At 40.6% G+C, this 24,548-nt stretch overlaps 2 protein-coding genes across 2 annotated transcripts in view; one reads left to right on the forward strand and one right to left on the reverse strand.

Annotated features, from left to right (window-relative positions):
• Nucleotides 1-15,718, reverse strand: part of DRD3 (dopamine receptor D3) — a 45,222-nt gene extending 29,504 nt beyond the window's left edge. Inside the window, exons 1-2 of the mRNA XM_025477142.3 lie at nt 15,342-15,718; nt 8,103-8,407 (exon numbers count right to left, since the gene is read on the reverse strand). Coding sequence (XP_025332927.1) covers nt 8,103-8,372 — 270 coding nt within the window. The 5' untranslated portion in view covers nt 8,373-8,407; nt 15,342-15,718. The remainder of the gene's footprint in view (nt 1-8,102; nt 8,408-15,341) is intronic.
• QTRT2 (queuine tRNA-ribosyltransferase accessory subunit 2) overlaps nt 1-24,548 on the forward strand; it is a 144,406-nt gene that overhangs the window by 81,489 nt on the left and 38,369 nt on the right. The gene's annotated exons all lie outside the window — the stretch shown is intronic.

Here is a 24,548-nt window from a genome sequence, read left to right on the forward strand (position 1 = left end):
ATTTGTTTTTAACTGTATATGCTCTTAAAGCTTTTTGGGAACAAATTATATACTTACTTGCTAGGAAAGTAAATGGCTGTTACTTAATTCTGTAGGAGCAGGGACTTTGACTTGTTTGCTGTTGCATCCTCGGCTCCTAGAGCAGTACCCAGCGGGCAAGTATATTCTGGAAGAGTGAATGGTCTCTGACATAATCTGTATTAATACTACTAGCTAACGTTTACTGAATGCTTACAAAGTCTGATGTTCTACAAAGCACTTTACATACAAGGCCTCTATTGCTGCTTATAATCCCGTGACAGGTGGCTACTGTTTTCACTGCAGAAAAAGGGACAAAACCTGGGAAAGGGTCTAGTACTTCACCGGGGGTGGCACAGCTAGCAGAGGCAGACAGGGCATTGGAATGTAGGCTGTGACCTGCCCTGCTATGCTTGAGCGTCGAGTCAGGAGGGGGCAGTTGTTGGAAAATGATGGGAATGGGCAGAGGCAAGGGGCAGGGAGAAAACCATGCGCTCATCAAGGATTTTTGTGTGACATGCTGCATCACCTCCCTTCTAGGAAATGGCACTCCTTTCTCTCTGATTGCCTTCATCACAGAGTTCCAAAAATAGTGCAAAAGATAGAGGTGGCTGCTGGCCTTGGGGTCTAGTGAAAGCACACACTTGGCAAGGTTTTTGGTACCCTGCTTCTTTTGCCCCGCAGGGCCAAAGCCCTTCTAGCTGTCCCTTGGCTTCTCCTGTGCCACCCTATTTTGACTGTCCTCTTCTCCCATCTCCAATTCTGCTAGAAAAAGTCCCATTCTCCTTAATCTCAGCTAAGTGTCAAAAAAACAAAACAAAACAAAACAAAAACAAAAAAAACCCCCAAATGATCTGATCAGCAGATTGAAGTAACTCCCACTAAGATGCCATCATTTAACCTTCCCTGGAGCTTACTCCTTAAGGTGAGTCTCTAACTGGTGGCACGTGTAATGGAAAAACTTAAAAAAAATTACTGGAGTCCTGCACATCAAGTAAATAATAGTAAGCAGTCCATAGAGCTGCAAAGGGCCAACACCATGCTTAAGCAACTCTCACACATGGTCTCATAGCAACCTGATGAGGTAAATATTATTTCCAATGTTATAGGTAAAGAAATGGAGACTGAGAACGGTTGAGTGATTTGCCTAAGGACACGTAGCTGGTAAAGAAGCTGGAATTTCAGATTCTTCATATTCCCGATCGCTCTATTTTGCTTTTCAGTGGGTAGCACCTTGCCACGCCACTGCTGGGGGCTCACCTGTGAGTGGGTGTGGGTGAAGAGAGGGCCCAGGAGAGAGACACTAAGAAAATAACTGTGATACAATGAGAACAGTGCAGATGGTGAGGTAAGGGCAGAGTGTGGGGGGGGACATAAAAGGGAAAGGGAATTTTGAAATTAAAGCAGAAAAAAAAAAAAAAAAAGCAAGACCAAAATCTGATGGGTTTAGGGCTCTTTAGAGACATGATTTTACCTTTCTCCTAAATTCTAATGAGTAGCTTACTACAGAATTCTCAGTAGCCAGGTGGTGTTAACTCTCACTTGCTAATGAATATAACTAACTCCCTTTGGCAATACAGAAGGTGGGAGTAAGCAAGAAAGTGTCTTCAGGTACTGAAGTTGGCTATTGATTTCCAACAGACACAGCCTAAGGCAGCATTTCCCAAATTTACTGATTATAAGGCAGCATTTCCCAAATCACCTAAGGCTCTTATTAAACAAAATGATTCCCAGGCCCCACTCAGAATAATAAGTCCCTCCAGTGAATTCTTCTGCTTCCTAAGGAGGTTTGGGAAACACTGGTCTGGGATCCAGGGGCATGATATTGTCTTCAGAAATGGTCATCCCTAAAAGCAGGGCTCCTTGAGCATTCTGTGTCCCATGGATCCCTTTGGTCTCATGGTTCCCTTCTCAGAAGAATATTTTTAAGTGAATATAATAAAATATAACGGATCACAAAGAATACCAATTATATTGAAATGTAATGACCAAAGTATTTGAATATATGTGCTTCTTTAATAATGCATTAAGTAACAAAACATAGCGACCGGTCCAAAATTCTCATGATTTCAAAGTACTGGTGAATGTCAATGGTATTTCAAGGTATCTGCGACAATTGTAATGTGATTTGAAAATATAAATATCTGTGATTTCAACTGGTGACACTAAGGATTTCTTCTGCTCTGGTTAATGCCTATATTCATACTTGAAGAAAATACTAAATTTCAGTTTAGTGAAAATAAAGAAGTGATTTTATTTACGTCCAAGTTGATGGACTCCCCTGATTAAGAATTCCTGCTCTAGCAGATGGATTTTTAGTTGTTTGGGGAGGTGTCCAAGGCACAAAAATGGACTTCTCTAGCCTCTTCAGTCCACTTTTGTTTGCTACGTTTGGAATCTTTTTGGGGGGCAGAGAGATTGTTGTGAGGCAAGATAGGGGATCCAATGATCTGAATTTCAATTTCCTCATCTGTGAGATGGGGGGTGGTTTATAGATTAGTGGTTCCTAAATGTCAGTTTGTAGCAGGTGACCAGGTGCCTGCACAAATTACCCAGGGCTGGGGAGGGGAACTGGTACAATTACTGCAGACTTTCCCCTGGAAATTCGGGTTTGGTAGATCTGAGGTAGACCCAGCAGTCTGTATTTTGAACAAGCAGCTCTCTGTAATAAAGGTTTTGCTCAGAACTGCTCAAAGTTTAGATGCGTTTAGATGTGTAAGAGTCATGGGAGAACCCATTGAAAATGCAGAACCTCCTTTATTTTTAACAATCAATGTCAAAAAAAAAAAACAAAAACAAAAAAAACAATCAATGTCATTACAAGGCCCAAAGGTTCGTCTCTCCCAAAATAGTGTTGCTCTTTCCCATCATCACTATCTGACCTTGATCACTGCCTGTGGTGGGACTCTCTGTCTGAATGCCCCCCCTCCGCCCCCACTCTTTTTGGCTTGGTCTATATTACTCTATTCTCACATCTTTTTTCCTGTCCACACTGGGACCCAAGTATTCTGAGTTTAGTATTCTAAATGTTCCTCTGGCTGCTTGCGTTGCCTTTCTGCCCTGATATAAGTGCATTAAACATCACAAAAGGTGCTTAACCGAGTGGAACAAAATGGGATGTTTGTGCTTGGAGAGGGAGCTCCACACAGACTGCAGCTTCTAAAGCAGGAAATTAAAAACTTGAGAGGGAATCAGAGATAGAACTATTTGTTATGGCACAGAAGCGAGTTTTCGAGAAAATGCGGCAAGCTGAATTAAAGAGAGCCAGGCGAGGGCCCTCTGCCATATAACCTACCCTGAGATTACTTGCATGATTTTCATCCTGAATTCCTCTGCTAGGCCTGAGGACAAAGAAAACTGATGAATGTCAGTGACCAGCCCCTGCTAGTCTCCCAGGCCAAGCCCACGCTCCTGTGTGCCTTAATGATGAGAATGGTACGGTGAAAGCCACTGTGGTATGTACTTGCTGGCTGTCCTCTGCCTTCATTGCAATAGTCCTTGAATTCCACTGGGAATCCATGAAATTCCTGAGCAGGTCTTTGATGTGTTCCTTCCGTGTGCTAAACCAACTCTTCTATCCAGTGATTAGAGAAAATCAAGTGCCAGAAGCCAGTCCAATCAAAGTACTCCTTGACACTTCTACTAGAAATTCTGGACAAAGATTTTCTGTCTTGGTGTGAATGGTGTGGTGCACACATGTGAGGTCTATAGCTTGCCCTATGTTGTGGATAATGTCAACACATAGAAGGAAGCTGAGAGAACTGTAGAGAAATGGAGCTGGGATCCTGCTCAAACTATGCCTGCAGCCCACCCTACCACAGGACTTTTAAAGAACAATGCATTCTGTTTATTGTTTAAGTCAATTAGAATTAAGTTTTCTTTTACTTAATGTTAAAAGTGTCTTAACTAAGATGTTTATAGCTCACATTTTTTAGTTATCAAGGCACTTTCTCCATTGGCAATGGTGAAGCCTAACATCAAGCTATGAGATAGGTTAAGTATGCTTGTCACCTCCATCTTATTCCCTTGATTCCAAGACTTCTGACGCCCAGTTCTGAGTCTTTCTCATAGCATAATGCTGTGCAGGGTAACATTCATCCTGGTGAATTCCAGAAGCACAATGTCCTATGACATTTTATTTGTCTATCTCACAGCAGTTCCCCATACCACGTCTTCTTTTTAAGTAAAACCCATATTTTCACTTTCTTTTCTATCCTCCCCTGTATCCTTCCCTTATGATCCAATTTCGGCTAATTAAACTTAAGTGAAGTCCCTTAGGGGATGCTTTGAGGCACTCCAGGCAAAGGGCTTTTTTTTTTTTTTTTTTAAGATTTTATTTATTTATTCATGAGAGACAGAGAGAGAGAGAGAAGCAGAGACATAAGCAGAGGGAGAAGCAGGCTCCTTGAGAGGAACCTGATGTGGGAATTGATCCCAAGACCACGGGATCGTGACCTGAACCAAAGGCAGATGCTCAGCCACTGAGCTACCCAGGCGTCCCAGGAAAGGGCTCCTCCCGTTTCCTTCTTTGCTGTCCTCACCCATCCTATTTATGAATACTGCCATGATGCTGAGGGCCATGGCAGCCACCCTATGAAGAGCATAAGGAAGTAAGCCAGTTTGCCACGGGTAGAAGAGATTGGTCTTTCATGACACCATGGGACAGCTGAAGCAACACCAACAACCTTCCTCCAGAATTCTGGTTGTGTGAGAGAAGTTACTCCTATTTGTTTAAGCCATGCCTAGTAAAGTTTTCCAATGTTTATAGCCATACACACTGGTGCCTGGAAAAATTAGGCAAATTTCCTTCGAGGGAAGGTATCTGGCCAGTATGAGCCAATATTTCCTTCAAAGAAGATAGATGTATTCAAATCAAAGCACAGGAAGCTGTGAATTTGGCAGTTAATGTGGCTACCACATGGTGTTCTCATTTCTGTGCTGTCCTCTTGGGGGCCCTCAAGCCTACAGTGGTCTCTGTGCTGTGGTCAACACTGCATCCTTTCCTCTTTCAAGGGAGCTCTTAGGTATAAGCTTGTAATTACTAGGCCAGTTACTCAAACTGTACCACCATTAGATAAGTTAGTGAGAATAATGCTGTGCTCTTCTCTGAGATACATTCATAGTCCCTTTAAGGGCTCAAACTACTCTTTTCTCTCATTGAGATACCCTATCTGCTTCTGAGGTCCACAGAAAGCAGGCAAATATTTAAGGTGAAGAAAAATAGAGGGATCCCTGGATGGCTCAGTGGTTTAGCGCCTGCCTTTGGCCCGGGGCATGATCCTGGGATCGAGTCCCACATCGGACTCCCTGCATGGAGCCTGCTTCTCCCTCTTCCTGTGTCTCTGCCTCTCTCTCTCTCTCTGTATGTCTCTCATGAATAAATAAATAAATAAAATCTTTAAAAAAAGAAAAGAAAAATATATACTGTGGTGGGTTAGAGAGACCTGTCCTTTGGATTAGAACCTTCTAATATCTTAACTGGTTGTCTATTAATTAGGGCTGCTTTAAGTCATGTTCTATCTTTTATTGAGAGTCCACCTTAGTGGACTGTTGGCAAAGTGGTACAGAAATATTAAGTTGCATTGACTAGAGCTTTAAAGCAACTAGGGAAGACCAAAGAGGTCCCAAAGCCCATTTCCCAATGGAGCGACGTCTCCCAAATCTGCTTTATATGTTTGTAGACTTATTTGACCATACTCTTCATTACTGAACACTTGCACCAACTAACCTATTGGACGGAATGCACATTGAATTTTGTGAGGGGGAACCAAGAGCTCTACCAGAGCTCATCTCATAGGGGAAAACTCATAGATCCAACCTGCAGAGTTCAGTAAGCCTTTGGCAAGATTTCATGCTGGCTCTATGTGGGCTCAGTTGCTTTTCTATGCTCATCAGAAGGGGGACATCATCAATTTTGGCAGGTGTGGCTTGAAGGGGATGCCATGGGTGTCTACTGTGGAAAAATCCCCAGGTCAATATCCTACACCAGTATCTATAGAGATTTTCCAATGTGGTCTATCCAGAGTCCTGGAAGCAACCACAAAGGGACAGTTGAGTGGCTTTGTTATAGATACCAGATGACTGGTTTTATTTCAGAGGCAATTAAATTAAAATGTTTATTAGAGTGAAATTCCTCATCCTGTATTTCTTTCTGACAGTCAGCCTTCTGAAAGACGTGAGAATCCTTGTAATGTATAGGTGTGGACCGAAACACTTTGAGGTGTGGGATGATGGTGTTAGGAATCCCTAACTAATCCATACTAGTTTGTAGCACTTGATCTGCCTTAACTCTTGAACAGAAATATCATAGGTGTCTAACTCCTTTTCAGTCTCATTATTATTGAATGTAAAAAAGATAAACAGCTCAATGAAACAATAGATATGGCTACAGATGGTATAAGCAGGAATTGCCCATCTAATGCATACATTACAGAAAGATTCATTTAATCATTCATATATCAAATATTTATTTAGCATATATTATGTGCCAGATAGTGTGTTTGGACTACAGAAAAAAAAGAACAAAGACATAGCTTCTGACTTCAAGGTTGTCTCAGTCAGTTTGGGTTGACAGAAAAGTCAAGATAATTGCAAGATCTTTTACAATCAGGATTATCCTAACTGGGAAAAATTAATGCTTTTTGTTCTCCTCCAGGTCTTCCCTTAACCTTTACATCTATCCCAATCAGCCCAGATGTTTTTCTGCTTTTCGTTTCCTTTTCTATTTCCTTGATTTCTCTCCTTTATGTTTCCCCTTTGAGATCATAAGTCTAATTTTAGTTCCCAATCATTCTTTAATAGGGATACCAGTCTAGGCAGCCTATGTTTGAGGTTTTTGCTCTCCTGTGATATGTCATACTTAATTAACTGTCACCTTCACTATTAATATTAACTGAGATATTAATTTGATGAATTTTAATTTCTCTTAATCATAGCATCATTTTGATCCTTCATTGGATACCTCTTTAAAATGATGCATGGTACACAGTGCACGAGAGACATATTAATAGTACATTAAAGTGTTTTTAAAAAACTCTTTAGTAATTGAATGTTTTCTCAGTAAGAATATCTGTTCCTTGAACAGGTGTAGGCACCCTGATTCCTTTGTTAGCAAATGGATGTTTTGTCTTGATCACCTCCTGACTCTGTTTTGCACTTTCAAATGAAAATACTTTCACATTTAAGAAATGTTTCCTCTCCAGAAGAATTCTCCAGGGTCTGCTGCATTATCTGACTGGTGAGGGCTCTGTGCTATTAATGGAGGGATCAAAAATATAAATGTGAAGGTTTGGTCTGTTTGGTAGCAGAGTCTGTAGAGAGCTGGTACCCAGGAGGAAAGAGCTGAGTCTGAGGGTAACTGCACTATCAAAAGAAGTCTGATCTATTTGCAGACTGTTTTTTTTCTTTCTTTTCCTCTTATTCATTAAAAAAATTTTTTTTGGTTTTTCTATAATTCCTACTGCATCCCCCTCCACCCTCACCGTTGTCCCACATCCTTCCTGTGCATCCCCACCCCTCTATATACATTGAAATACTGATAAAGGTGCCCACTGACTGCCTCCCCCAAGCCCCCACATCTTTGAGATGTGATTGGCACAGAGATTGAACCTGACGCAAGGGGCACCTGGGTGGCTCAGTGGTTGAGCGTCTGCCTTTGGCTCAGGTCGTGATCCCAGGGTCCTTGTATTGAATCACACATTAGGCTCCCTGAAGGGAGCCTGCTTCTCCCTCTGCCAGTGTCTCTGCCTCTATGTGTGTGTCTCATGAATAAATAAATAAAATCTTAAAAAAAAAAAAACCCTGATGCATTTTTAGGATGAGTCCCACCGCTCTAGTCCAGTCACCTGGATGCTGGAGACCCAGGAACAAAATCATTCCTGGATCCTTGGTTCTAATGTGGGCAAGTGATGTTGGATAATGGCTGCTCTCAGGCCTTCAGTTCCCTCATGAAAGGGAGAATGACAGGAACTCTCTTTCCTTCTTAGTCCTTGAATCATGGCAGGGAACATTTTGAGCTCAGAAGGCCAAGAACTCAGGGAAGACAAAGACAAGTATGGTCACACAGGCGGCTGGGGCCCACTCACCTCCAGGTATACCACCCAGGGCATCACCAAGGTGGCCACCAGCAGGTCTGCCACGGCCAGGCTCACCACCAGATAGTTGGTGGTGGTCTGCAAAGCCCGTTCCTTCAGCACGGCCACACACACCAGACCATTGCCGAAGATGATGGCCAGGATGAGCGCGCAGTAGGAGAGGGCATAGTAGGCATGTGGACGGGCCCGGCTGGCACCTGTGGAGTTCTCTGCCCCACAGGTGGAGTTGATGTTTCCACTCAGCTGGCTCAGAGGCGTCATGGCCCAGAGGGAGAAGAGTGACCCTGGTGGATTTCCTGGGAAGAGACAGAAAACAATGTCGGTAAAACTTGATTCTTGGGAGATTGGCTGCTTTGGTACATTTTTATGTATTGCTTCAACAAATACTTATCAAGCACTTCATACTATTCTAAGCACTGGAAATACAGCAATGAACAAAAGGGATACACATTCCTGCTGTCATGTTGGGGCCCACTGGGGGAGGAGAGTACAGTAAGAAATAAGATAAACAGAGGATGTAGTATGTTTGATAATAATAGGCATTTTAGAGAACGATAAACCAGAGAAGGAGGTAAGGAGATGGGAAGGATTATGTGTGTGTGCGTAGGATATCTGAGGGCAATTTTTAATCAGGGTATTCAGGTAGCCCTTGCAGAGAAGGTGACAACTGAGTCAAGACCTGGAGGACATGAGGAAGTTAACCATGCAGGTGTCTGTCCAAGCAGAAGGGATAGCAGGTACAGAGGCAGGACAGGCTGGTGTGTGGAAGGCAGCATGGAGACCAGAGCGGCTGGAGGCAAGTGAGGCAGGTACAGAGTGGAAGGGTGTAAGACTGAGAGATTGTGCAGGGCCATTGAACGAGCTGTGCTTGGGCTCTGAGTGAGACGGAGAGCTGTTGCAGGGTTAGGATCCCAGCTCTGCCACTTGCCACTGTTGGGCCTTAAGCATGTTACCGCACCTCTCTGAGCTTCATTCTCCTCCTCTGTAAAGTGGAAGAAATAATGGAATCCATCCCACAGGGGTTTTGTGAGGATTAAGTGAGCTATTAAATATGTAAGACAGTGAAAGGTATGATCCCTAGAAAGCTAAGTGTGATCTCTTTTTCTATACTGGTCTGTTTCTCTTATCTTGCCATTCCTCTTGCCTTATTTCCTCTCTTCTCTCTTCTATTGCCCCCATTTGCCTTTTCCCATGCCTCCCTCTGTCTCTTCCTTTAGTTTCTTATCTTTCTGTTGTGTCTTGTGTGGGGCATGGTAGGTGTGGGATGCTGGCTTGAGAAAGACTCAAGAGTAATGGAATATAGAGGCAGGGCAGTGGTTTTTATATTTAGGGAAAAGTCCATGTGTGGAATTTTATTTGAAACCTCCTAATTTTAAAAGATTGGTACCAATTAAAGAAGTGTTTAAACCCTATGAAGTCTCTTCTCCCCCCACCCCCCAAATCCCACATCCATAGGCCAACGGCCCATGACCATAAATTTTAAACCTCTGATGTAGCTCAAAGCTCTCACTTTTCAAATAGAGGATTTGAGACCCAGAAAGATGAGTAACACATCTTAAGTCACAAAACTTATTAGGGGCAGAACTAGCATGATTTTTCCAAAACTCTCCTTTGGCATCTGAAAGCCATAACAACTGTCACGTCACTATCCCACTAGGATGAACTAATCCTCAACCTGTGAGGACTTTGGAGTTAGGATGGGAAAGGCATCAGAGCCCATCAGCTGCCTCTGTGACACCAGCCTGTTGGGGCCAGCACTAAAGAAGGGACTCTGGGCTCTTACAACCAGGTCTGTGTGTGTCTGGGGTAGGGGTGGCGGTGGGGAGGGAAGTGACAAAAATCACCATGTCCTGTAGAAAAATATGGAAATGCCTGTGCATTAAAGCCTTGTGTGCTGGTAGAGGGGCTCCTGTCCTGGCATCTGTGCTTTAAAGGGTCCCACTCTGGACCCCCTCTATTATATCCTCCCCATGGGATAAGGTCATGCCCTCCCACAGTGCCAAGGAGCAGGTCCACCAAGAGTCCATACTCTCATTCTAAACCACACTCTGGGCACCAAGATCACATAATTTTCTGCCCAAACTGCATGGAGTCTGTTTCCAAGGCACAGATCCTAATCTGGATCTGTCACCCTGAGGGTAGACTGTGTCATTTGTCTTTGATGCCCCTGAGCTCAAGAGGTAGCTCTTTGGGGGAGCTCAGATGAGTAGCTTGGGCACACCCTGAATGGCAAGGGAAGAGGATGGAGTCCCTGGGGCAGGATTTGGGGTGGAAAGTAGCTTCTCCTGCCCTCTCACGTTTTGTTTTGAACTCTTAAGAAACCCAGGAATCATAATTTCAAACCTGGCCTTCCGGATGGTTACAGAAGTATATTTTTCAAGGCAGGAGTATTAAACATTTTATTCACTGGTTTGTTGGCTATAACTAAAATACTTAGACATGGAATATATGGGCCTCCATGGGAACACTTGCTCTAGGCCCTGGCAGAGGCAGAGGCTGGCTTGGTAGCCAGGATTTATTCTCAATCCTGGTATCTGAAGCTCTCCTTTGGTGAGGGAATTGGCCTAATCATGTATGTCATTTTGTGCCTCATTTTGAATAGTTTCATCCTGGAATGTGAAAGTGTTAAAATGAACAAATGATTGTAAGGGGCTGACTTGGAATGAATTCAGAGAATTGTTTTAAAGAAAATTGTTCTTTATCTTGGCACACTGTTTGTACTCAATATATTTTAAAACATAATAATAGTTTTTGATAATAATTATAATTTTCTCATTATTTGGAAAGGGCAGCTGCTACCCCAGAGATAGCAATGCTGCTGCCAAGAGCTTTTTGAAAAATACAATGGTTCTGATTGTTCAAGGATATTTCTACCTTTGAGGCCAGCTCAGACCCAGAACACCTTTCTTTCTGCAACTGGACCAGTTAGGAAAACAGTGGCTGGAAATCAATCTTTCATGGAGTCTGTAGTTGGCTAATGATGGCTTGGGCTCATCTTGCCTGTCAGGTATGATGGAAGCAGAAAACCTTGGGATATTTGTTACCATCTTAGACTTTTTAGTCTGTTGAGGTTTGACAGCTACTTAAAAATAGTACAGGTCTGTGTCAATGACTAATTAAACAAAAGAAAACCCTCAACCCTGAAAATCAGTTGTGTGCCTGCTGTTGGAATCATAATTGCATGGATTTCTGACTTAATATTATTTTTGCTTTGTACCGTCTCTGGTCTTAGGTTCTTTAGAGTAGAGGGTGGGTGTAAGTCTTGGTTGTCCAAGACTTTCCTGATGCGTTTGTGTGTGGGATGGAAGCAGTAAGTGAATGAGATGCTGGATTGCTCTCTGCCGCGCAGCTAATTGGTTAACGTCTCCCTCGTAGAACGCTTGCGTCTCTGTCTTAGGTTCGGGAGGTATTCGGTTTCTGGTCTGCTTGTCTTCTTATTTCTTTCTTTGGGTCTTGCTGGCTGCTTGATTTCTTCTGTCGTTCTCTTCTTGTCTTCTTCTTTTCTTTCCTTTCCTTTCCTTCCTTTCCTTTCCTTCTTCCTTTCCTTTCATTTCCTTCCCTTTCCTATTTCCTTCCTTTCCTTTCCTTTCCTTTCCTTTCCTTTCCTTTCCTTTCCTTTCCTTTCCTTTCCTTTCCTTTCCTTTCCTTTCCTAGCATTGCTTATGTAACACAGAGCTGGGTTGGGCTTTTTCCTCTCTTTCCCCCTCTAATAATTATATTACCAGATAGCAAACTTGTTTCAGGTAGGAAGAAGTGGGAAGCCTGGAGAATTTTAACTTAATAATTACTCTTTAAGTAATTCATACAGATAACCTGGTCTCCTCATCAGTAAAATGAGGATATCATGTGGACTCCATGGGGTTATTCTGAAGATCAAATAATATTATATATGTAAAGTCTTGGCACTACTGACAATTTGGGCTGGATAATTCTTTTGGGGGGCGAGGGGACATTGTCCTGTGCATTATAGGATGTTTAGCAGCATCCCGGACATGTAGTACTCACCTTCACCCAGGTTGTAACAACCAAAAATGTCTCCAGATATTGTCAAATGTCCTTTGAGGGACAAAATTGTTCTTCCAATTGAGAATCCTGGCTCTAACATAATGTCTGGCACAAACACTTGAAGTACTGTTGTTTTTATTTTTAAAGGGAAAGTGGGAATAAGTGAAGGGGTCAAGTAAGCTACAGTTGCAGAGTGGCTAATGGACTTGGAAATTAGGAGGTTACTTGTGACCTCAGCAAAGAGTGTTAGTAGTTAAGAATGGATGGGGGGGCGGACGGTGAGAAAGTGGAGAAGGCAAGGACTAGAAGATTATGGCTGGTCTTATTCTTTTAAGATTTATGATACATAACACTACTTACAAATTTTAATGAGCCTTTGAACTTCTTACAAAGTATTGATTTATCTTGGTCTTTAGAGTTTATTCTAGCATCTCTGAAAGTGAGTGCATAATTTATTTTAAAAAGCAGAGGGACAGAGAGTGGTCAGGTCCCTATCTGCAGTGACATACATCCTGCTTCACTGATATTCAATCCCTTGGTGCTGAGGGACATTCTGCCTGGAACATTTGTAGGGCACCTCCTCGGCAGTTGGTTCCATATCAGGCGTGTTAGGAAGATACTCATTAAGGTATACCAGGTTTTAATGATTTGTTCCTCTTCCTTAAGTATTGAATTAGGCAAAAAACTAAACACTGTAAAGCAAAGACACTTGAGTTCTCAATCTCCTTCTGAAGACAGTAGTCACCATCTCTTCTGTTTTCTACTGTGTACCAGGCACTAGTGCTTTACATTATTATCTCATTTTAATATTTATAGCAGCCCTTGATATCCCTTTTTTATAGATTAAAAAACTGAATCAACAAGAGGTTCAGTAACTTTCTCAAGAGTATAAATGTATAGGGACACCTGGGTGGCTCAGTGGTTGAGTGTCTGCCTTTGGCTCAGGGCATGATCCCAGAGTCCGGGGATTGAGTCCCACATTGGGCTCCCCGCAGGGATCCTGCTTCTCCTCTGCCTATGTCTCTGCTTCTTTCTGTGTGTCTCTTGTGAATAAATAAATACAATCTTAAAAAAAAAAGATTATAAATGTGTAGGGGGCTGTATTGAGCCTAGCTTTGATCTTGGGTCGCCTTAAATATCAAACTTGAAGCTTATTCAATGTGTCTGTGTTGGGGGTGGACATTGATGTATGGAGTCGTTTCCAATTAGAGATGATTTTTCCTAACAAAACACCTTTTTTTTTTTTTAAACAAAACAAAACAAAACAAAACAAAATACCTTAATAGCAGGGTTCTATGACCAAATCTTCATTTGTGTCATAGAACCCGGTCTTTTGCCACCAATTACATACTGACCTCTAGTCTGCAAAGCTTTTCTGGTTCTGGGCTTCAATGCAGACTTGCTAAATTGTCTGAAAAAGTTAATAATTAGAGCTAAATTTTATAATCATTATCATATTTAAACCTCACAACAACCTGATAAAGGAAATAGGTGTTATTAATACTCCCATTTTGCAGATGAATAAAGTAAGTAATAGAGAGGTTAATTATCTTACTGGGGTCATACAACAATAAATGATGGAGCTAATTCAACCCAAGATCTATCTGTTTCTAGACCTTATGTTCTTAACTACTCCACTATTGGGGTGAGGAACAAACCTGAAATGGAGACTCATTTTTAAACCTTGCTTTTTCAGAGCACCTGACCAAGCTCAGTGAAGTTAATGCAGGTGCACACTGCACATAGAAACAGTGGGAGTTACATTGTCATTATTATTAGAGGTAGTCTTTAGCATTTCTATGGCACTTTATTCTTGAAAATTGCTGTGTAGTTCCCTTTTTTTTTTAAGTTTTTTTTTTTAGTTTAGTTTCCTAATGAAGATTCACAAATCCATTAAAATACATAGCAAATTTATATATTTGAACGTATTTACAAAGAAAAACCATAGCTGGCCAACGAGATCCAGTAACTAAGGTTATATACATTTCTTCTATAATTAAACCTGCCCCATAAAGCAGAGAATTCCCACTTTTCATAACAACTTTGATCACCAAGAATTTTATTATTTTAATCAGAGATAAAATGGGAACTCAATGGATCAATCAATAAGCAAATATTAACCAATGGCAAACTTCAGTGCATTAGATATTGAATTTAATAATGAGTAAGATCTATTTGGTATTTGCTTTAATTCATATTCCATAATAAGCAGCCTTCTTTGTAGATGCTTTAATATCAGGCATTCATTTGGATACTATTAGTATTTTCCTTGCTTGACACCCCTGCTCACTACTAACCATGCAGCCCTTTGAAAGTGTTCAACTAAAAATAAACAAGAATCTGAGCAAAAATCTTTTTCATATCATTTTTGCTTCTCTTAGGCTACAAGAGATCCAATGGTGTGTCAAGCAGTGATTCTTCACTCACCCAAGGACAGACATCTTACTGACCTTTTAGTATCAGTAAGCAAAGGGCTTCCCCTATAAAGTGCAAACAGGCATGCAGATTGAGTTTAGAATCCAAGTTCCACTTTGTTATTGCTGCTTTATTATTTGTGCGTGCATTTTGATAGTGTTCGATTAAACTAAATGCATGAACTGGAACAAATGCCTAATTGCATCGACTTCCATTGACCCAATAAGCTACAATAAGTGATGAAAGTCCAACAATTAAAAAACAACAATACCCTCAAAATCATATGCTATTATTAATGAAAACATACACAATCATCATCTCAAGTACTGCATATCTCTGTTGGGAATAATTGGATTCTGACTTGGAAACAGCCTGACTTTAAATAGACCATTGAAAACAGTGCCTCTCCAAACCCTCAGCCCTGGATTACCAGGATGCTAAATTGGGGAGTTTAAAATAACAGACCCTTACAATTAAGTAAGACCCTTAAGGGGAATACAATCAACTTCCATACAAATCCCAGGGATAGTAACAGCTTTTTATTTTTCATCTTTTAATTCTGCCTTGATATAGCTTCTAGAGCCCATGAGGATCTAATTTTGGGAGAAAAAGAGAAAGAGAACAGGTTTCTATTGTTAAAAATGAGGAAAAAATGAAAACAGTTTCCTCAGGGTTTCAGGTTTTTAAATAAGAGGGGGTACAGAGTTTTAATGCATATTCTTAGAGAACCACAGAACCCCAAGCTGGTTAAATAACCTTCCAGGAAAATGCTGTGTATTAAATTAGAAACAAAAAAGCAAAATTACTTACCCTGAAAATTTCTTCTGATTTCTGGAGACTGTGGAGTTTAGCACCTCAGCTCCTGCAGTCACTTACTGACAGCAGACATGCCCAAGCAAAGCAAACTTTGTCTTTCCAAGGACACAGAAACTGTGGAAATGAACAGAAAAAAAAATCACCCATTTTTGCCTCTAAGGTGAAATCACTTGTGGGCTGCTCTTACAGCTTTCCTATTAGACCTTACTGCATGCTTCATAGCTGCTTTCAAATTCATGCGTTTTCTCTAGAGGATTTGGGAGGGACCCTAAAACTGGTCGGTGCTTGGGTCAGCCCTTCAGAGGCACTGTCCTTGGTGCTGAAAGCGAGGTACCGCAGGCACAAGCAGGATCCGTTTTCTATCGCTCTCCTCTTTTCCCTCTGAGCCTCTATCTGCTGCGTGCTATGCTTTTTTAGTACATGTGTGTTTTCCCCCCAGTGCTCTTTTTATCCCACTTATTCCACTGTCTTTCTTTCTGTGCTTTAATTTCTCTTGAATAACTCCAACCTTCCTCAGCTTAATTGCCAGGGCAGCTTTTGGTGGGTGTAAAGATGATTGGTACAGAAAAAGCAACAGATCAACAAATTGATACCACAAGTGGTTAATATAAATCCGTATAATTTAAAATACAATTGACAGAATAATTGAACTTGGAGGTGTAAGCCTGTCTGGGAAAGAAGGTTAAAGGAAATATATTACAGTGGAAGCAAAACCGAGGCATGGAATATAACTGGTAATAAAGATGAGATAAGCTTAATACTGTGAGAAATGTTAAATATTTGTTTAACAGCACTCCTTGCATTCAAAGAACTTTACAAAAACATTTACCGATTCATTTTCACTGCTCTTCTGGGGTATACGTGAGTAAGTTTTCTTAACTCAACTTTAGAACTGGCTGAAGTGGGGGGCAATTAAGGGCAATGTCAGTAAGTCAGTTTCTGAAGCAGCCCTAGAACTTAATCTTACTATGGTCACCTGTTCATATAACATCTTACCATGGAACCCTACCTATTCCCTGTTCTCTTGTTTTTGAGTTCTTCTTCCTTCAGACAGGGTGGGAATTCTTTCACTCCTTTCTCCGCCAGCAGTGGATGTGCTTGGCAGCTGCTGTGCACACTGTCATGGGGAAGCTAGTCCAGGTTGATTATGTTGGAGACCTCTACTGGCTGAGAAAGAAGCAGCAGCAGCAAGGTTTAAACATGGCTCTTGCTAACAACCACATTAAATGAGCATATACTATTAATCGGTCATTTTGATGCACTGTCTTGTTTAATTTTTTCAACAGTCCTAAAAGGTAGGTACTATTTTTACATCCCTAACTTACAGATAGGAAAGCTGAGGCTTAGAGAGGTTAAAATAATTTTTAAAAGTGGAGCCCAGATTTGGATCCAGACGTCTTAATTCTGGAGCATGTTCTCTTAACCACTGTGATATAATTCTTCAAAAGGTGAAAAACTGAGATTTCCCAGGAGACTGACAATGTGTCATAGAGAATAATAATTATAATGACAAAAATGATGATATCATTGATACAATATTTGTATGGTGACTTAGAATTTATAAAGCATTTTCTTTTTTTTATAAAGCATTTTCTAATTCATATTCTTGTCTGCATCTTACATAAATCCTTATGATGCCCTTTTTACATAGGCTGTTATGGATTGAACTGCATCCCTCCACCCCCCCCCCACTCTCACCCCAAATTCATATATTAAAATCCTTAGACTCAGAATATGACTATACTTAGAGATAAAATTTTTGAAGAGTTGACTAAGTTAAAATGGTGTCCTTAATCCAATCTGATTGTTGTTTTTATAAGAAGTCAAAGAGATACCAGGGAGACACATTGAAAAGGCTGTGTGAGGACACAGCAAGAAGGCAGCCATCTGTAAGCCAATGAAAGAGGCCCCGGGAGAAACCAAACCTACTGACATGTTGAACTTGGACTTCTGGCCTTCAGAACTGTGAAAAAATTAATTTATGTTGTTTACACTACCCAATCTGTGGTATATTGTTATGTCATCTCTAGGAAACTAATACAGAGACTTACAGAGATTAGACCCCATATCAAAGGTTGCTAATGATTTACAGTGCATACATATATTATGTGGCATAATGGTCCGGAACATGCCCTAAAACCAGAACTCCTAACTTGAATGTGAACCCTTAGTCTCTTCTTTTGGTTAGGGGATCAAGAGAATATGTACTGTCCAGGGCTGGCATGTCTGATATACCAAATTAGAAACAGTGTGTGAGTAGATTGAAGTAGAGTTGTACTCAAAGTACAAGGTCTTGGGTGCCTGAGTGGTTCAGTTAGTTTGGCATCTGACTTCTGCTCAAGTCATGATTTCAAGGTCCTGGGACTGAGTCCCGCATCAGGCTCCATACTCAATGGGGAGTCTGCTTCTCCTTCTCTCTCTTTCCCTCTGGCCCTAAGCCTGTTCATGCTCTCTCTGTCTCTGTGTCAAATAAAATCTTTTAAAAACCTTTTTAAAAGGCAATCTTTTTTTTAAAAAAGTTCACGGTCTAAATAAAAAAAAAAAAAAAAAAATTTAAAAAAAAAATTTAAAAAAGTTCACGGTCATAACTGCTTATTTTGAGTACCATAGTGCCACCTTTGAGGACTCTATGTTTATCTTCTTTAACACTTGAAGATATTGTGTCTAATGATAATGGTGCTCTGATAATGCATGAATGTAGCAAGGAAGGCCACATTTCTGAACTTTCTGTGTTGGGATCCCTTAGTGTATCCCACAGGGCAGCTGTAAGTGTTGCTGGCAAAATTTCCCTCAGCATATTTGTAATGCCTTTTTTGGGCAAAGTTCAAAGGAAGGTAACCAGGGACAAACATTCTAATTCTAAGCAGGAGCAATGGATCGAGGAGTTAACCACCATGCCCAAAGTCACAGATCTAGGCAGTCACCTCAGGCTGGATCAGGTGTCTCTCTGGTAGACTCTCTGACTGCTTTGGTGGATAGAAGGGAATTGGTGTAGGAAATGAAAGGGGGTGGTGGTGAATGAGGTGGTCCTTTCTCTTAGGACATCAGTGTAGGTGAAGATCAGCAATTGCTCCTTTTAATCTGGCACTTTTCATTCATACAACATTGAACAAGTTTAATTATTTTAAGTAAATGGAACTCTTATTCATGATTGGCATTGAAGATTTTGAGATCTGCCTTCTGGGAAGAACTCCAGGACGCCTACAAAACAGACATGCTTGGGCAAAAATCAAGAAAAATGCAGATCATTTTCCTCATCTTCCTTCCAGGAACCCATCTCAATAGCATGACTGGAACATTCTCATGTACCAGCCAACAGTGCTTCATGAAGGAAGTCTTTATCTTTTGAACCTGCAATGGGAGTTTTAGAGCAAGAGTTAAGAGGCGATGGGTTTCTAATACATAGGCATGCTCAATGGTTTTGTTTCAAAGGGAATTGGTGTGAATTTTATGATAGAAATAATCTTTATCATTTTTGTGATTACTGTTCCAGGGTAGTAATTGTTTGGTTTCATCACTGAAATCTTGCTTTCAGCACCAAAGGTCGAGTGCAACATGCCTTTTTGCACCACTTTAAATTTGCACAGAGCTCACCAGCAAGACAGTGCGAAAACCAAATATGGAGGTGTGGGGAGCCAATTTAGAGGGCCTTGTATGAACAGAGGGACATTTTGTTTCCATGTCTCACCATAAGTAATATTTCTCCCTAGAACTGGAAGATTCAATTATGAGGATCTTAAATTGCATGAGTACCTATCTAGCCCCTTGGTGTGCTTTTCACTGGAATCAGACCTCATGTTGTAGAGTGCAAGTTGGCAAATCTGGTAAACGGTCCTGACAGTATGGTTGCTTCTTCTTGACCCCAGCCCCTATTCCTCTCCAATGACACTGTGGTCTTGCCATAGATGAGAACTGTCTGAGAAAGACTTAGGTCTTATATTTGAATTCACTCTGCTGCTATCATGAATTTTTTTTTGAAAGAAAAAAATAGCTCAATTCATTAATTATTGGCCAATACAAAGCTTCAATCTTGATTCCCTTCTACCAAAGAATGACAGTAAATAGCATATTAGGCTTCACAACCAGTCAGATTGGTATATGCTCTGCTTTTTTTTACAGGTACCAGACTGAGGGTAGGGAAGAAAGTGATATTTGTCTTTATATTCAGATCTACTGTTCTATGTACTTGATCCTACTTTCTTCTTCACTTTTCCAACTATTTTCTTCTACCCTGTATCAGATAATCTTTTATTCTTTTACCTTTTCCTCAATTTCTTCCAGTGTATTCTATATTTCTTTTCTTCTTCCCCAAAATTCATATAAATGCGAATGGGGTTGGGGTAGAATTAGAAAATTTCTATCATGATTAACATCACTTGTTAAAAAAGAATTTTGGGTTGATGAATGTGGCAGATTATATTTCTCAAAGATGACCACAATTTTATCTTCCATCCTTCATGCTATTCTGGAATTTTGTTATTTTGCCATCAAGAAGTAGAGTCTTGTTGGTCTTAATTTGTCTTTTTTCTTGAACCTGGCAGGCCTTCGTAACTGCCTTAACTAATAAAGTATGGCAAAAAGGACACTAAATTATTTCCGAGGCCAGGCTATGAAAATACCCCATACTTCCATTGTTTTTGTGAGACATTTGCTTTTGGAACTCAGTCATCATGCTATGAGAAAGCCCAAGGAGGAGCCTACATTGAGAGGAATCAGGATAATTGTCCCACAGACCTGGCTGAGCTTCCAACTGAAAGCCAGAACTAACCTACCACCCATAAGAGTGAGTCATTTTGAAAGTGCCTCCTCCAATCTCCAACTGAACTATCCCAGTTGAGGGCATGTAGAACAGAGACAAACTGTCATGGCAAAGCTCTGCCCAAATTTCAGATTCATGAGCAAAATAAATGTTTTTTAAATTATTTTTTTATTTTAAGATTTTATTTACTCACAAGAGACATAGAGAGAGAGAGGCAGAGACATAGGCAGAAGGAGAAGCAGGCTACCATGGAGGGAGCCCGATGTGGGACTTGATCCCAGGACTCCAGGATCACGCCATGAGCCGAAGGCTGGCACTAAACCACTGAGCCACCCAGGTGGCCCAAAAGAAATGTTTGATACTGTTTTAAGTTAATAATTTTATTGGTATAGCAATAGATAATAGATATACTGAGGCTCAATCTTTCTAGAACTTGTATTTAGTGTTCAGAAAAGCACATCTCAAATTCTATTACATCCTAACACATTTTGAAACAATTACCATTTTGTTATTTAGTGTGTTTTGCTTGAATCTCAGATGCTATTTCTCTGAGAAATTTTATAAAACCTTGTCACTCAAAGTATGGACCATGGGCCAGGACCAGCAGCATCAGCTTCACTTTGGAAGCTGCTAGAAATAGAGAATCTTGGGCCCCATACCAGACTTACTGAATCCAGAATCTGCATCTTAACAAGATGTCCAGGATACTCACTGAAGTTTGAGAGAAGCATTGGTTTGAAGAACAAGCTTGTAAAGCAGATGCAGGTATAGACACTAGACAATCTGCTGTTTTCCATTTGCTTTTATTGCCACCCTAGAAGTCAGGAGGCTTTATGTGTGGGAGGTGAGGGATGAAGGAGATGGAGGACAAGTGTTGCAACAGAAACAGAAATGGCTCGGAAAGTGCAGACCTGGGTCCCAACAGTGGCCTTGAGACTCCTGACTGTGTTAGGCATGTTTCAATTGTTTTACTCGTGGGGATTTGGGACATTACAGGGAATAAGATGGAGAGATAGTAAAGGTACTTTACTTTTTTCATAATTGACAACATTCTATTATAGAATAGACTGTACTTTTCTTGAAGATAATATATATGTTTATTTTGTAAAAATAGTTTTAAAGCCCTTTAGGAATTCCCAGGAGGAAATGTTCTCGGAGATTGGAAATAGACTATTATTATTTTTGCTATAAGTTGAGGTTTGAGTGTTCACACAATATGCCTCTCTTGGGTAAGTGACTTTATAATGGTTTGAACCCTGCCCTAGAGTACAAAGGAGCCCGTTTATCTTCATATCTGATTTTTCAAGATACTCAGCGTGTATAAAGTATATCTATAGCCCATCTCTACAGGTTACATTTTCTAATCCTCAAAAATTTAGTTCTCACCAGCAGACAGAACTTGTAGAACTTTGTATGTTAATGACAATAATTTTGCATTCAGCGGTAGCTTTTGTTCCTTCCACACCCCTTAGCAACCTTGCCATTGATGTTCAGATACTACACTGCTATGATTGAAATACGGTCACTTCTAGAGAAAAATAACAGATAATTAAAAATTGGCTGGTTTGAAAAAGGACAAATGCAACCATCAAAACAGGGGTATTTGGTGTCATTAGAGCTCTTGGGAGAGTTAAAAGCTCAAATTTATTGGGATGGTATCCTTATTCCTGGAAATGGTTATTTCCTCCTCTTTCCTACCTTATTTTCTCTTAAGAGAGGATCTCTCTCAAACTGGTTTCAACTCTTTATTTCTTAAATATGCCATATAAAAGTGTTGATGCTCATAAAGTTCTGATTATATTAGGGCACTTAGTAGAACCATAACTGGTAGCTTAATGAAGCAGATTGTGGTTATATCCGTCCTGACCACACCTCAGAAATGAGGCACTAGACAATTTCAATGTAGTCATGCTGCCTATGCCTTAGGATTAGAAAAAGAGAGGAAAATATGTGAGTATATTCTCCTTCCATAAAGGCATCCAAGTGTGCTTTCCAATATACAAAGAGCAGAATCAAGTTTATTATTTTGGCTGGGGCTTTGGCAAACAACAGAAAACCCCACTTCTTAAAACTGGACTAAACGATAAGAAGTTGATTATCTCATAGAAGAAATTCAGAGGTAGATGACTTCATACTAATTCATCAGAAATAATTTCTTTCCTTCTTTTCTGCCAATCTTAGCATATATTTATGCTTGCTGCATGATCACAAGATGGCTGAATCAGACCTAGGTCTTTATATTCTCACACAACATCCAGAGGTGGAGAAAGAGATCTGCTTGTAAGATTGAAGAAGCCTTAGGTCACCTGGGTGGCTCAGTCAGTTAAGCGTCTGACTCTTGATTTTGGCTCAAGTCATGCTCTCAGGGTTGTGAAATCAAGCCCATGTCTGGCTCTATGCTGGGCATGGAGCCTGCTTAAGATTCTCTCTCTTCTTCTCCATCTTCCCCTACCCCCACTGCACTCACATTCTCTCTCAAATCTCTCAATTAGTAAATAAAATAAATAATAAAAAAAAGATTGAATAAGCCCTGTCCCAGAAGTCCCTCAGCAGATTCCCTTTATGTTTCATTTGCCAGATTTACATCACATGCCCATGCTTGAAACAATTACTGGCAAAGAGATGAGAACACTGCTATTGATAGATTTATCAGGACAATCCTGAGTCACAGGGGAAAAGACTGGATACCTGAACAAAAAATGAAGTTTTGCTAGGGAGAAGAGGGTAGGAAGTGGTGAATAGCTACCCTTGAAATTAAAATGGACCAGCAATGTTGTTAAAGAAAATCACCTAAAACGGTATGAAGAATATTATAGTAGCATTAAAATGATTTTTAAAAGGACAACAATCATGCCATGCCACTCTAATTAATTTCATTATGCAAATTTCATCCTAGTCTTTGTCCACATGTTGTGTACGTTTACATAGTTGAAATCTTCATTTTATAGTCTGTTTACCATGCAAATCATCATGAATAATATTTGTACACATTTCACATTATTGTTACCACCTTTGATGACTAAATTCTCTTTTATTGAGTTTATTTTAATCTAGCTTCTATCATTCGAACTTTTACTGTCATTAACACAACTTCCAGAAAACTTTAAAGGGGATATTTACATTAAACAAACCTGAAGCATGAAGTTGTTATTAGCATGTTAGGAAGAGCAAGAGCAAATAGCTGACTTGGAGTCTGAGATGAAAGTCTTGTCTTAATCCTGCTATGTTTGCTGTGTTCCTTTTGACTGGCTTATTAATCTTTTGGGCCTCAGTGTCCTTTCTTGGAAAAAATGAATTTGGAATAAACAACATCTAAGATCATTTCTAGCTCCCATTGTCTATAATTTTGAGTGCTAAAATCCTCTGAAAAGCATGAGTGCTTGGGCCTCAGGCTAGAATACTGACTTAGTAGAGGCATCAAGACGGAACACTGGTGGCCACATTATGCCTGCGGAAAACTTGGGTTTAGTCAGCTCATTTTCATGTAAAGTGAATGCAAGTACTTTTTCTATAGAGCATGCACTATCCATTTAGATCACAGTGTTCTCACTGTTGTTTTATTTATTTTTTATTTTTTAAAGATTTTATTTATTTATTCATGAGAGACACACAGAGAGAAGCAGAGACATAGGGAGAGGGAGAAGTGGGCTCCCTGCAGGGAGCCCGATGTGGGACTTGATCCCAGGACTCTGAGATCACGCCCTGAGCCAAAGGCAGATGCTCAACCACTGAGCCACTCAGGCATCCCTCTCACTGTTGTTTTACATAAGGATGCTTCATAGTCTCATAGTACTTGTTTTGCCCCTGAAGGGCTTTGAGTTTGCAACCCCTGGAAGAAGGTGAGACTGGTGATTAAATGAATCACCTACCTGCACTCAGCACCTAGTTTCCATGGAACTTTTCCTTTGGAGTATTGTTGAAAGGCAGCTTTATTTGCTCGCAAGATCCAGTGATGGTTTCCATGTTACGCACATAAACACCTTGTCAGGCACCAGAGACAGGTTGGAGAGGATGATTGATGGGAGTGGGCTTGTGAAATCACACCTGCTGTCACAGCAGATGGGGAAAAAAGCCGGAGTAACCTGTGGAATTGCTGATCCTTTTTGAAAATTCACTCCTAAGAACATTATTTTACTTCTTTTACATACTTTAGAAAGAGCCAGTATCACAAACCAGGCTCTAGGGGAGTGCCTACTCTATGAGTTTTCAGGAGTATAATTTCAATAAAATAGCAAGGAGCCTTCAACAACCAGGTGAACTGGTGTTTGAGCTCTGAGGTGGTGAGGCAACTCTTTTTTTGCCAAGCAAAAAAAATGTCATTCAAACTGCAATTCCTGGCTGGCTGCCCACAGGGCATATAAACGTATCCTCAGTGAGTGTTATCCCAGGCCATCCATAGCACTGCCTGTGGAGCACAGAAGGCAACTTAGAGAGAGAGAAAT

This window comes from Canis lupus, chromosome 33 (genome assembly GCF_003254725.2).
Source record: "Canis lupus dingo isolate Sandy chromosome 33, ASM325472v2, whole genome shotgun sequence".
NCBI classification, from domain to species: domain Eukaryota; kingdom Metazoa; phylum Chordata; class Mammalia; order Carnivora; family Canidae; genus Canis; species Canis lupus.